The 14,944-nt window shown below is 50.8% G+C and overlaps 1 protein-coding gene across 3 annotated transcripts in view; it reads right to left on the bottom strand.

Annotated features, from left to right (window-relative positions):
* The window catches only part of SHISA5 (shisa family member 5), a 34,984-nt gene that overhangs the window by 2,858 nt on the left and 17,182 nt on the right, over positions 1-14,944 (bottom strand). For 2 of the 3 annotated variants that reach the window (XM_003894474.4, XM_009200847.4), the window contains one exon: positions 8,941-9,021. In XM_003894474.4, coding sequence (XP_003894523.2) covers positions 8,941-9,021 — 81 coding nt within the window. Of the gene's footprint in view, positions 1-1,931; positions 2,250-8,940; positions 9,022-14,944 lie in introns of those variants that run through there. The other variant, XM_017955462.2, reaches the window with a different exon arrangement.

Here is a 14,944-nt window from a genome sequence, read left to right as displayed (position 1 = left end):
CTAAAAATACAAAAATTAGCCGGTTGTGGTGGTGCATGCCTGTAATCCCAGCTACTCAGGAGGCTGAGGCAGGAAAATTGCTTGAACCCAGGAGGTAGAGGTTGTAGTGAGCCAAGATCGCGCCACTGCATTCCAGCCTGGGAGACAGAGTGAGACTCTGTCTTGAAAAAAAAAAAAGAAAAACAAAAAACAAAAAAAAAAACTGTTAGCCTGACATTTTGTGCTGGATGATAAAAGGTTTTAAAAAATAAAAAGCGGGCTGGGCACGGTGGCTCAAGCCTGTAATCCCAGCACTTTGGGAGGCCGAGACGGGCGGATCACGAGGTCAGGAGATTAAGACCATCCTGGCTAACCCAGTGAAACCCCGTCTCTACTAAAAAATACAAAAAACTAGCCAGGCGACGTGGCGGGCGCCTGTAGTCCCAGCTACTCAGGAGGCTGAGGCAGGAGAATGGCGTAAACCCAGGAGGCGGAGCTTGCAGTGAGCTGAGATCCAGCCACTGTACTCCAGCCTGGGCAACAGAGACTCGTCTCAAAAAATAAATAAATAAATAAAAAACAGCTGGGCGCGGTGGCTCACACCTATAATCCCAGCACTTTGGGAGGCCGAGGCAGGCGGATCACCTGAGATCTGGAGTTCAAGAAAGTATAAAAAAAATTAGCGGGGCATGATGGCGGGTGCTTGCAATCCCAGCTACTTGGGAGGCTTATGCAGGAGAATCTCTTGAACCCGGGGAGGCAGAGATTGCAGTAGGCCGAGATCACACCATTGCACTCCAGCCTAGGCAACAAAAGCGAAACTCCGTCTCAAAAAAGTAAATAAATAAAAAATAAAAATAAAAACTGGCCAGATGCGGTGGTTCACGCCCTTGATCCCAACGATATGCCGAGGTGGGCATATCGCTCGAGGTCAGGAGTTCTAGACTACCCTCGCCAACATGGTGAAACCCTGACTCTACTAAAAACACAAAAATTAGCCGGGCGTAGTGGCACAAGACTGTAGTCCCAGCTACTCAGGAGGCTGAGACAGGAGAATCGCTTGAACCCAGGAGGTGGAGGTTGCAGTGAGCTAAGATGGCGCCACTGCACTCCAGTGTGAGTGACAGAGGGAGACTCCATCTCAAAAAAATAAAAAATAAAATAAATAGGCCAGGAGCAGTGGTTCACGCCTGTAATCCTAACACTTTGGGAGGCCAAAGCAGTCGCCTGGGGTCAGGAATTTGAGACCAGCCTGGGCAACATAGTGAAACCCCATCTCTACTAAAATACAAAAAAAAAAAAGAATTAGCCGGGGTGGTGGCACGTGCCTGTAGTTCCAGCTACTCTGGAGGCTGAGGCAGGAGAATCACGTGAACCCACGAGGCAGAGGTTGCAGTGATCCGAGATCGCGCCACTGCACTCCAGCCTGGGTGACAGAGCGAGACTCCATCTCCAAAAAAATAAAAAATAGTAAGTTTTTAAAAAGGTGTCAGCCACCATGCCCAACCCAAGCTTTATTCTAACAAAAGGCAAATGCTTGGTAACTGCATCAAACACATTAAAAAACTCCAGAGTTGTAGGGCATCCCCTCAGCCTCTGCCCCACAGAGGCCCAAGGAGGGTGTGGGTTCCCCCCTTCCCCGCCCTGGGGCTGCACAACTTCAGCAGGGCCCCACAACACAGCCAGGGACAGAGCTAAAGACTCCGGGCTCAAAAGCACCCCTCAGGACTCTCAAAGCAGGAGCCATCAGCCCCAGGCCGTCCAGGACAAGGCCCTAAGACAGGACCAGCAGACTATAGGTGTCTTCCTGCCCAACCAGAGGCAGGAATGGAGAAACGCACACACATTCACACGCCATCAATGACACGCGACCGCAAGGCCGTTATCATCCCTCCAGAGCTCTCTCAGTGTCTATCTCTCACACACACACGCAGCATGGGGCCCAAGCTCACCCCATATTAGCCTCTGCCTTCACCCAGAGGCCTCCTGTACCCCTGGGCTTCCCCTCTTCCCATCGTGGGCCACTCAGTTTCAACTTCCTCCCCTTTTGGAGAAAAGGAAAGCAAATCTCCTCCAGATGACGTCGGCCACAGGAAGCACAGACGCGAGGCCCCGTTCCACCCTCTTAAAGACACAGGATGGCCCCACCCAGTAGCGGGCTAGCAGCCAAGGAGCCAAGGGGTGGGGGCCAGAGAGGAGGGGAAGCAGAGGTGCCCCAGCTGCCCCCCAGAGCTGCCTCTCTGAGCGGAGCCTGCGGGGCCTGGCCTCGGAATGCAGCCTGGCCACTAGGGAGTCCAAGAGCCACCCCAGCCTCTGTGGGCCCCAACCACACTCTAACTCAGCAGCACCCCCACCCCCACTTCCACCTAACCCACCAGCCCTGTTCCACGAGCCTCCAGGAGGAGCTTCTGCATCCATCTAGGCCTAGAGGGCGACCCTGGGGCCCTGGCTGACACACCACAGCGAGCAAAGTCCAGCCTATCCCTTCAGCTCCTCCTCTCCCACCAGCACTCTCTCCAGTCTGTCTCCCCTGTTCTCCGGCCACCCTGCAGGGTCCATCATGTCACCCCCTACTCCAACGCCAGCTATGGCTCCTGTAGCTCTTGGGATTACAAAGGAATTTGCTTTATAATTACATGTTAAATAGAGTGTGTGTATCTGTGCTTTCCTGTATATGTATTATAGTTGACGATAAAAGAAGAAAAGAGGCCACGTGCTGTGGCTCACACCTGTAATCTCAGTACTTTGGGAGGCCGAGGCTTTTGGGAAGCTTGAGCCCAGGAGTTCGAGACCAGCCTGGGCAACATGGCAAAACTCCGTCTTTACCTATCAAAAAAATAAAAAATTAGCCAGGCATGGTGGCACGCACCTGTAATCCCAGCTACTCGGGAAGCTTGCTCCTGCCTGGGAGACTGAGTGAGAATCTGTCAAAAAAAAAAAAAAAAAAAAAGAAGAAGAAGAAGAAGAAGAAGAAGATTTATCTTACCAGACACTGAAACTTATAATAAAGGAAATTTTTTTTTTTTTGAGGTGGGGTCTCACTTTGTTGCCCAGGCTGGAGTGCAGTGGCACAATCACAGCTCTCTGCAGCCTCAAACTCCCAGGCTCAAGTGATCCTTCCACCTCAGTCCCCCAAGTAGCTGGAACCACAGGCACGCACCACCACACTCGGCTATTTTTTTTATTTTTTGTAGAGACAGGGTCTCACTGTGTTGCCTAGGCTAGATTTTAATATTTAATTAAAATTTTATTTTATTATTTTATTTATTTATTTTTTTGAGACAGAGTCTTTCTCTGTCATAGGGCTGGAGTGCAGTGGTGTGATCTCAGCTCACTGCAACCTCCACCTCCCAGGTTTCAAGTGATTCTCATGCCTCAGCCTCCAGAGAAACTGGAACTACAGGCGTACGCCACCACACCTGGCTAATTTGTGTATTTTTAGTAGAGACGGGGCTTTACCATATTGGCCAGGCTGGTCTCGAACTCCTGACCTCAGGTGATCTGCCCACCTTGGCCTCCCAAAGTGCTGGGATTACAGGCATGAGCCACCGTGCCCAACCTTTAATTAACATTTTAAATAAAATAAAACTCCCTATTAGGCCCACAAAGTCATGTGTGGTCTGGAACTGGCCCCTCTCCTTCAACCTCTGTGCTCAGTCCCATTCCCCTCCTTTCAGCTTTGAAAGCACCATGCTGTGTCCTACTCAAGGCCTTTGCACATGCAGATCCTCCTGCCAGCTCAGCCCTTTCCTCTTTTCATCTCAGCCACACCTAACTCATTTCTGCTCACCCCTCAGGCCTCAGCTCAAAGTGTCACTTCCTCAGGAGCACCTTCCCCACCACGCAGAAGAGGCCAGGCCCCTCAGCACATGCCCACATGGAATTAAATTCCTTTTTACCTCAGTTCATAAACAGACACTCTGTTGTGTGTGAGCATTTGAACAACTACATCTTGCCCCTGCTTTGTACCATTATCATCCAATACAGCTTTTGGCCACCACTGTATTTCCAGTGCCTACCATATGGTGAGTGCTCAATAAAAAAAAATTTTTAAACAACCTTGTGAATGAATCAATCAATATCGGACGGGTAAATGAATAAATTCACTCAGGGACCCCATGGTAGCTCCTGGCAGGACATCCAGGCGTGGTAACCTTAGAAAACCAAGCAAATTCAAGGGGTGGTTGCAGAGTGGGCCTAGGGTCCAAGGCCACACATGGCTACAGTACCGAAGGAACCACGCCTCTGAGAGGAAGGAATGGGGTCTCCAAAGGCCCAAGGCTGGGGCCAAGCTCAAAAGGCAGAGTCAGCCCAAGCAGGAGAGAACAGAAGGCAGAGAAGCAGCCACCCTGGCAGGGAGTTTGGGCAGGATTGTAGGGTCTGGGGAGAATTGGGGGGCCTCCAAGAAATGGAAGGCTCCAAACCTTAGACTGTGAATGTCATGCGTGTCCGTGTGAAGAGACCACCAAACAGGCTTTGTGTGAGCAACATGGCTGTTTATTTCACCTGGGTGCAGGCGGGCTGAGTCCGAAAAGAGAGTCAGCAAAGGGAGATAAGTGTGGGGCTGTTTTATAGGATTTGGGTAGGTAAAGGAAAATTACAGTCAAAGGGGGGTTGTTCTCTGACGGGCAGGAGTGGGGGTTACAAGGTGCTCAGTGGGGGAGCTTTTTGAGCCAGGATGAGCCAGGAAAAGGAATTTCACAAGATAATATCATCCCTTAAGGCAAGACTTGGCCATTTTCACTTCTTTTATGGTGGAATGTTATCAGTTAAGGCGAGGCAGGGCATTTGCACTTCTTTTGTGATCCTTCAGTTACTTCAGGCCATCTGGGCGTATACGTGCAAGTCACAGGGGATGCGATGGCTTGGCGTGGGCTCAGAAGCCTGACAGTGAACAGGCTGGCTCTGGACCTGGGATACCCACACTACCCCCATGGTGTCAGCAAGACCCCAGACAGGCTGTACCACAGAGGGCCTGAGAACCACAAAAAGGACGCTTTGAGGGCTGGGAGGTAGCACAGCGGCTGTGGCCACACCTTGCCTAATGGGCCTCTCTCCCTTTCCCCTGCACTGTGGCAGTGGAGTCATGGCAGAGGATCAATGGTGGCCTCCTTGGGGTCTGCAGCCAGAGCTTCTGCCACTCGGTGCTTAGAAACCCAACAGTCTTGCCTGACAGTCCCGTGAGTGCAAGGAGCTGGGAAGAGGACATGAGGGCAGGACCCAAAACAACCAGGAGACTAAGGAAGCTCTAGGGAGTGAACAAGCCATGAATGGCTGGAGCCACTCACCATTAAACAGAGATTCACTTGCCAAAGTCTAGGGGGCAGAAGACCTGGGCCAACCCTGAGCCCACAAACAGGGCCACACTATAACCCCTGCCATGGGTGGCATCCTCCTGCGGCAGGGGTTCTGGGCCAGGCATATGTGGACCCATCTGAATCCAGGCTCCAGCCTGCTGCCTCATGCCTAGAAAAGTCAAAAAGTAGCCCAGGTCAGGCACGGTGGCTCACGCCTGTAATCCCAGCATTTTGGGAGGCTGAGGCGGGCAAATTACGAAGTCAGGAGCTCGAGAGAAGTCTGGCCAACATGGTGAAACCCCATCTCTACTAAAAATACAAAAATTAGCCGGGCATAGTGGCCAGCACCTGTAATCCCAGCTACTCAGGAAGCTGAGGCAGGAGAATGGCTTGAACCAAGGAGGCGGAGGTTGCAGTGAGCAGAGATTGTGCCACTGTACTCCAGCCTGGGCAACAGGACAGACACTCCATCTCAAAAAAAAAAGCCCAGAGGGAGACAGTCAGAGGCAAGGGTCCCAAAATAAGAAGAGGAGGAGGGGTCAGTGGCAGGGAGTGGGGCAGAGCTGGGTAGGGCCCCTGGCCTGGGGTCTTTCCCCTGCCTGGCTTCTCCTGAGCTCCTGGCCATGGCCTTGACAGCAGGAGCCAGACCCTCACCAAGGAGCCAACTCTCCAGTGGACAAACAGTGCCCTTGGCCAAGTAGGCAGCACACGTATGCCCAGCAGAGGATGTCTCCTTGGGAGCCAGACAGGCAGCCACCTGAGAGTGTTCAAAAGAGAGGAGTCACTGATGACCCTGTCCCCGCTGTCCTCCCAGCACCCACTTCTTTTGCTCCTGCACCTTTATAAAGCAGGTCCTAGGCATGAGCTGGGGCTCAGAACAAAGCAGAGGACAAGGGATGACATGAGGTGCGGGATGCGGAGCATCACTCCAGTCACCTGCTCTTCTCAGTGCATGGGCAAAATAGCCTGGGGCAGGAGGCAGCAGGGCGCACCAAGCACACAGCACACGAGGCCCAGTGCCGTGCACACCACGGCGGCAGCTGGGCTAACAGAACAGGTCCCACACGCATACCTTGGGGAGTCACAGGTGCAGCTGAGCTGGCCCCAGTTACCTCCCTGTTGCCACAACCCCAGGAAGCCACTCCTCCTCCTATGCCCCTCTGGGAGCTTGTTCCGCACTGTCTCCTCTTTGCTGTCCCAGCTCAAATCGCTACCATTGGAAGAAAAAAAACCAAACAAACACACCACAAGAAACCCTTCACATGGATTCTCCAACTCCCTTTTTTTTTGTTGTTTTTGAGACGGACTCTTACTCTGTCGCCCACGCTGGAGTGCAGTGGCGCGATCTCGGTTCACGGCAACCTTTGCCTCCTGGGTTCAAGTGATTCTCCTGCCTCAGCCTACAGAGTATTGGAATTACAGGCACCTGCCAATATGCCTGGCTAATTTTTTTTTTTTTTTTGAGGCCGGGTCACCGGCGCTGTGTCACCCAGGCTGGGTGCGGTGGGGCGTCTGCGGCTCACTGCAAGCTCCGCCTCCCAGGTTCAGGCCATTCTCCTGCCTCAGCCTCGAGTAGCTGGGACTACAGGCCCGCCACCACGCCCGGCTAGTTTTTTGTATTTTAGTAGAGCCGGGGTTTCACCATGTTAGCCAGGATGGTCTCGATCTCTGACCTGCAGTCCGCTCCCTTCGGCCTCCCAAAGTGCTGGGATTACAGGCTTGAGCCACCGCGCCCGGCCTGCCTGGCTAATTTTTGTATTTTTAGTAGAGACGGGGTTTCACCATGTTGTCCAGGCTGGTCTTGAACTCCTGGCCTCCGGTGATCTGTCCGTGTCAGCCTCCTAAAGTGCTGGGATTATACGCATTAGCCACCACACCTGGCCTCCCTTAAAAAATAAAAATAAAAAATAAAAATCCGCGGGGTCTCGCTATGTCGCTCAGGCTGGAGTGCAGGGATTACTCCCAGGCAGGATCATAGCTCACTGTACCCCTGAACTCCTGGCCTCTAGTGATCCTCCTGCCTCAGCCTCCCAAGTAGCTGGGACTACAGGAGTGTGGCACTGTGCCCAGCTTCAATGCCTGTCTTACTCCTCATCCATTCACGGCCAAAACTCTCCAAGGAGTTGCCTGCGACCAGCATACAATTTCCAACCGCTCTTCAGTCTGCTCCACTGCCTGGCTCTTGCCCAGGGTGCCATGGACTCCATGGTGTGAAATCTCCATTCCACACTGCACTTCACCGCAAGCCTGCCTTTGTCCAGGGTCCAGCCCCAGGTCCTTCCCACTCCCTCCACACCCTCCCTTGAGGGAGCTGCTGAATGTATGTCTCCATCCTCACCTCTCCCCTCCAAGCTCTGGCTCTCTCTGGCCTCCAGTGCCTCTGGCCAGGATGCCGCCTAAGGCCATCTCCTACAGAAACGACTTCCCACCTCCCACACCCGCCCCATCTGCTCTTTCCATCTTCCATAGAGCAGCCAGTGTGGTCTTCCTAAAACACCATTCATTCCCCAGCGCTCCCAGGACCCTCCATGATGCCCACTGTCCCCAGGACGAGGCCCACTCCTGGACTGCCTCCAGGCCCACACAGGCTGGGCGTAGGCATCTCCCACGGGGCCATCTGAAAGCCCACGATCCTGGGCCTCGGGGCAGGACAGCCAGCCTGGGCTCCTGGACACGGAGGGGAAGGCCTGTAGAGATCTCAGGCTCCAACCAGCCCTGAGGTGTTGAGGAGGGGCACAACTGCACTTCTTCCCCTCCTCCATGCACAGGAACCCTGCCCTGATTCTGCTGTAGCCAGTGAGGCCCCACACCTGCCTGGGCCTACAGGATGGGATGGGGCAAAACAAGAACCCAAGCCCCCCACCCAGGCCCAGAGCCCAAGGTCTCTTCCTCCAAAGGGGCAACCCTGCCCTCCTGGGCAGAACTTTTCTTTAAATGGCTTCTAGATCCACCAGGGCAGGGGGGAGACAGCAAGTGGAATAGACCCAGCCAGGAAAGCCCGCCCTAGTGGCTGCACACCCATTCCACCTCCAGGAAGATGTCACAATTCCTGTTACCATGGCAATAACACAGGCCAGAGCCCAGCCAAGGGGACTGGGGCTTGGGGGCTGGGGTTGCTCCTTGGTTCCCTGAGAGAAGAGTCCTGACACAGTAACCATGACCCACAAAGCTTGACACGAACTGTGGCGTCATTGGTTATCCCAGGACCTCTCCCCACCGTTATCACCCCACTACCATGTGCTTGCCAGCACCATCACCCCATCACCATCACCCTTGTCACCAATGCCCAACCGCAATATACCCACCCCCATCTACCATCATCACATGCCCAGCACAGCCCCTTCTCTGTCACTCCTGCCCCCACTGGGACCCATCAGTCATCCGCTGACTCAACCCAGCATCTAGGGCAATGTGACCCCGATTCCTGGTCCTTCAACTGTCAACCTGCGACCGCAGTCACCCCCGTCCCCACCACCCCAGCACGCTAATGAAGACACCTTCACAACATAAGGAGCAAGTGTCCTCGCAGTCAGATATGGTGACAGCTTCTTGGGCTCCACCCCAATGACCGAATCATCCCAGTCCCCCAGATGCACGCTGGCCCCCCCGAGTCCTCTTGTCACCTTTGCCAGGAAGATGCACCCAGCCTGCAGGCTTTACTTACCCTAACATGGGGTCGCTGTAGCCAGGGCGAAACCTCAGCGCTGAGCCCAGCTGCTCCACCGGCTCTACACTGGCGGGCACACTGCCAACAGGAAACCTCATGATCAGCACAATGAAACCCCACCGAGCGCGCCAGCACAAACACTACCTTAGGGCACCGCAAAATGTGTGCAGAAGCTACTGTGAACCGGTGGCTTCAATGGCCTTCCAGAGGTGGACTCTGCCCACACTGGGATCTCACAGCACAAAGCCACACGTCCTCTCAGGTGTCCACTGGACTGTCTCCAGGAGAGAACATATGTTAGGCCACAAAACAAATCTCAGCAGATTTTAGAAGACAGATACCATACAAAGGGTCTTCTCTGACCACAACAGGATGAAGTTACAAATCAGTAACTACATTGCCACAAAGTTTATTATTATTATTATTTTTTTGAGATGGAGTCTTGTTCTGTAGCCTAGGCTGGAATGCAGTGGCATGATCTTGGCTCACCGCAACCTCTGCCTCCCGGGTTCAAGTAATTCTCCTGCCTCACCCTCCTGAGTAGCTGGGATTACAGGCACCCGCCACCTTGCCCAGCTAATTTTTGTATTTTTAGTAGAGACGGTGTTTCGCCATACTGGCCAGGCTGGTCTCGAACTCCTGACCTTGTGATCTGCCCGCCTTGGCCTCCCAAAGTGCTGGGATTACAGGCGTGAGCCACTGCACCTGGCCTACATTGCCACAAAGTTTTTTTTAAAAAGCACTAAAAAAATAAATAAATAAATAAAACCAAAGCTCTTGAGTTGTATTGTGTTAAATAAGAACTCATACAAGATACTTACCTAGCAGGGGAGATACCATGATCACAAAGAAGTAAAAAAGGAGGCCGGGCGCAGGGGCTCAAGCCTGTAATCCCAGCACTTTGGGAGGCCAAGACAGGCGGATCACGAGGTCAGGAGATCAAGACCATCCTGGCTAACACAGTGAAACCCCGTCTCTACCAAAAAATACAAAAAACTAGCCGGGCGAGGTGGCGGGCGCCTGTAGTCCCAGCTACTCAGGAGGCTGAGGCAGGAGAATGGTTTAAACCCAGGAGGCGGAGCTTGCAGTGAGCTGAGATCCGGCCACTGCACCCCAGCCTGGGCGACAGAGCGAGACTCCGCCTCAAAAAAAAAAAAAAAAAAAAAAGTAAAAAAGGAAATTAACAAGTATGTAGAACTGAAGGATGAAAATACATCAAAATTTGTGAAACCCAGATAAAATAGTTCTTAGTGGGAGATTTATATCTTTAATAGAACTTATTAAGAAATGGGGAGGCCAAGGAGGGTGGATCACAAGGTCAGGAGTTCAAGACTAGCCTGTCCAGGATGGTGAAACCCTGTCTCTACTAAAAATACAAAAATTAGCCAGGCACAGTGGCACGCACCTGTAATCCCAGCTACTCGGGAGGCTGAGGCAGGAGAATCGCTTGAACCCAGGACGTTGCAGTAAGCTGAGATCGCGTCACTGTACTCTAGCCTGGGCGACACAGTAAGACTCCATCTCAATAATAATAATAATAATAATAATAATAATTTATCAGGAAATAGGAATGGTTAAAAATAAATGATATGGGCCGGGTGAAGTGACTCACACCTGTAATCCTGGTGCTTTGGGAGACCGAGGCAGGCAGATCACCTGAGGTAGTTCAAGACCAGCCTGGCCAACATGGTAAAACCCCATCTCAACTAAAAATACAAAAATTAGCCAGGCGTGGTGGCGGGCACCTGTAATCCCAGCTACTCTGGAGGCTGAGGCAGGAGAATCACTTGAACCCAGGTGGTGGAGGCTGCAATGAACTGAGATCATGCCATTGCAGTCCAGCCTGGGCAACAAGAGGGAGACTCCATCTCGAAAAATAATAATAAATAAATAAATAAGATGATATTAAATTCAAGATGAGCCAGGTGCGGTGGCTCACGCCTGTAATCCCAGCACTTTGGGAGGCCAAGGTGGGTGGATCACGAGGTCAGGAGTTGAAGACCAGCCTAGCCAAGATGGTGAAAGCCCGTCTCTACTAAAAATACAAAAAATTAGCCGGGTGTGGTGGCAGGTGCCTGTAATCCCAGCTACACGGGTGGCTGAGGCAGAGAATTGCTTGAAACCAGGAGATGCAGGTTGCAGTGAGCCAAGATTGCGCCACTGATCTCCAGCCTTGGCGACAGACCGAGACTCTGTCTCAAAAAAAAAAAAAAAAAAAAACTCAAGATGATTTATTTAAAAGTAATGGAAAACCCAGGCAGGGTGGTGGCTCATGCCTGTAATAACAGCACTTGGGGAGGCCGAGGAGGGCGGATCACGAAGTCGGGAGTTCAAGACCAGCCTTGCCAACATGGAGAAACCCTGTCTCTACTAAAAATACAAAAATTAGCCTGGCGTGGTGGTGGCCATCTGTAATCCCAGCTACTCGGGAGGCTGAGGCAGGAGAATTGCTTGAACCTGGGAGACAGAGGTTGCAGTGAGCCAAGATCATGCCATTGCACTCCAGCCTGGGCGAAAAGAGCAAAACTCTGTCTCAGCTGGGCGTGGTGGCTCACGCCTGTAATCTCAGCACTTTGGGAGGCCGAGGCGGGCAGATCACCAGATCAGGAGATTGAGACCATCCTGGCTAACACAGTGAAATCCTGTCTCTACTAAAAATATAAACAATTAGCCGGGCATGGTGGCAGACGCCTGTAGGCCCAGCTACACCGGAGGCTGAGGCAGGAGAATGGTGTGAACCCAGGAGGCGGAGGTTGCAGTGAGCCGAGATCACGCCACGGCACTCCAGCCTAGGGGACAGAGCGAGACTCCGTAGAGAATAATAGAGAATAGAGAAGATTAGCAAACCAAAGCTGATAGACCTCTGACAAGACTAACCACAAAAAAGGAGGCAGTCAAGTGAAGTAGCACATGCCAGTGGTCCCAGCTACTCAGGAGACTGAGGTGGGAGGATCACTTGAGCCCAGGAGTTCCAGGCTGCAGTGAGCTGTGATCATGCCACTGCACTCCAGCCTGGACGACAGAGTGAGACTCTGTCTCGAAAACAATAAATAAATAAAATAACATAATAACCTTATTTGGATTCTGATTTGGACAAACCATCTGTGAAAAGGCATTTTGGAAACTAGTGGAGGCAACTGAACGCAGTATTGAAAGTTATCAGTGAATTATTGCTAATTGTGCCAAATATAATAGTGGTTATATTTCCCTTATATTGGAAGGGAAATAGTTATATTTCTCTTCAAAGACCTCATTTTTAGCAATGAAAACTCACTTTTTTTTTGAGATGGAGTCTCATCTCTGTTCACCCAGGCTGGAGTGCAGTGGTGCAACCTTGGCTCACTGCAACCTTCGCCTCCCAGGTTCAAGCGATTCTCCTGCCTCAGTCTCCTGAGTAGCTGGGATTACAGGCACGTGCCACCATGCCCGGCTGATTTTTGTATTTTTAGAAGAGACGGGGTTTTACCATGTTAGTCAGGCTGGTCTCGAACTCCTGACCTTGTGATCCGCCCATCTCGGCCTCCCAAAGTTCTGGGATTACAGGTGTGAGCCACCGTGCCTGGCCTTTTTTTTTTTTTTTTTTTTTGAGATGGTCTCATCTGTCACCCAGGCTACAATGCAGTGGTGTGATCACAGCTCACTGCAGCCATGACCTCCCGGGCTCAAGTGATCCTCCCACCTTGGCCTCCCAAGTAGCTGGGACTACAGGCACATGCCACCACACCTAGCTAATTTTTTGAATTTTTTGTAGACACAAGGTCTCACTATGTTGCCCAGGTTGGTCTGAAACTCCTGGACTCAAGTGATCCTTCCGCCAAAGCCTCCCAAAGTGCTGGGATTACAGGTGCAAGCCATTACACCCAGCCATATACTAATATTTAAGGAGAACTTTTTATGATGTCTGGGATTTGCTTTAAAATAATTCAGAAAAAGAAAAGTGGCCGGAGGTATATAGCATAATGGTGTCAGAGTACTGGTAACTGGTAGTGGGTGATGGATGCATGGAGTTATATTGTTCTCTCTGCTTTTGTACTGATTTGAAACTTTCCAAAATTAGATGTAAAACAAAATAAAATGTAAAAGCGTTATAAACAATTACACCCTAATACACTTGGAGGCTCCAGTAAAAATGGAGAAAATATATATATATATATATATTTTTTTGAGAATGAGTCTGGCTCTGTCACTTAAGCTGGAGTGCAGTGGCCAGATCTCAGCTCACTGCAAGCTCCACCTCCGGGTTTCACATACCATTCTCCTGCCTCCAGCCTCCCGAGTAGCTGGGACTACAGAGCAGCCACCTGGCTTGACTAGTTTTTGTATTTTTAGTAGAGACAGGGTTTCACGTGTTAGCCAGGATGGTCGATCTCCTGACCTCATTGATCCATGTCTCCATGCCTCCCAAAGTGCTGGGATTACAGGCTTGAGCCACCGCGCCCGGCAAGAAAATATTTTTTAAGAAATCTGTGGGCTGGGTGCATACATATATATATACACACACACATATATAACAGATATATATTTATAAATTATATATAGTTTATATATATACATATAAAAGAAATCAGTGTGAAAGCTTCAGAGAGCAATGGAAAGAATGTGAAGCTGATATGAGTGGTGGTGAGGCTGGGGACAAAGATCCAGAGATGAGCCTGACAGTTGAGGTCCTTTTTCTCCTTGGAGCATTAGCCAGTTTCAGAAGGGCAGCTGAGAGGCTAAGCAGCACTTCTGGAAGCTTCAGGAGACCAAGGTGACAGGGCTTAGATCCAGAGCCCAGCAGGTGAGGCGGCCCTGATGACCCCCATTCACTTAGGCTGAGACCCAAAAAGCTGTACCTTAAGAGAAAGGGAGAGACTGAGTAGACGGCTCAGCCTCTAATCATTTCAGTCTCTGCAGCTAAACCAGGTGATCCTAGAACACTAGAGTTACTGCCAAAAGCAACCTAAATCCTCCCTTGGAGAAAGTCCTGAGCTCCAAATTTCTATAATCAATTTTGCAAATGCAATGTTAGGCACACAATCAAAAATTTTCAGGAACACGAGGAGACTAGACAGTATGAATAGAAAACAGCGGAAACAACTGACAATAGAAAAACCCACGGGCAGCCAGTTGTGGTGGCTCACGCCTATAATCCCAGCAGTTTGGGATGCAGAGGCGGGTGGATCACCTGAGGTCAGGAGTTCAAGACCAGCCTGGCCAACATGGTGAAACCCTGTCTCTACTAAAAATACAAAAAAAAAAAATTAGCTAGGCATGGTGGCATGATCACACCACTGCACTCCAGCCTGGGCAACAAGAGCAAAACTCCATCTCAAAAAAAAAAAGAGAAAAAGGTGAAAAAAGAGAAATGAATTGTTAAGCAAAAAAAGAACTAGAACTTAAAAATTTGGACAATTCTCAGCCTATTCATACTGTAAATACTAAGAGTGTAGTCCAAAAACTGCGAGGTAAGGAGATTAGAATGGGTATGAACCACAGACCTAATCAGTCACCCTAGCACCGGCCAGAGGGGAGAAAGGGGATGAAGTGAAGGAAGGCTGTCGGACGTCTAAGATCCTACAGGACTAGGCCATAGAGCAAGCTTGTCCCACCTGTGGCCAGCAGCCCACCTGGGATTACAGGCTTGAGCCACCGTGCCCGGCCACAAATTCTTAAACTTTCTTAAAACATGAGATTATTTTTTTTGAAATTTCTTTTTTTTTTTTTTAGCTCATCAGCTATCATTAGTGTGTTTTATGTGTGGCCCAAGACAATTTTCTTCTTCCAAAGTGGCCCAGAGAAGGCAAAAGATTGGACACCCCTACTACAGCTTTTTTTTTTTTTTTTGAGACGGAGTCTTGCTCAGTCACCTAGGCTGGAGTGCAGTGACATGATCTTGGCTCACTGCAAGCTCCACCTCCCAGGTTCACGCCATTCTCCTGCCTCAGCCTCCCAAGTAGCTGGGACTACAGGCGCCTACCACCACACCCAGCTAATTTTTTTTGTATTTTCAGTAGAGACA

This window comes from Papio anubis, chromosome 2 (assembly GCF_008728515.1).
Source record: "Papio anubis isolate 15944 chromosome 2, Panubis1.0, whole genome shotgun sequence".
In the NCBI taxonomy this organism is placed as follows: domain Eukaryota; kingdom Metazoa; phylum Chordata; class Mammalia; order Primates; family Cercopithecidae; genus Papio; species Papio anubis.
Note: the sequence above shows the minus strand (reverse complement) of the source record. Positions and strands in the feature narration are given on the sequence as shown.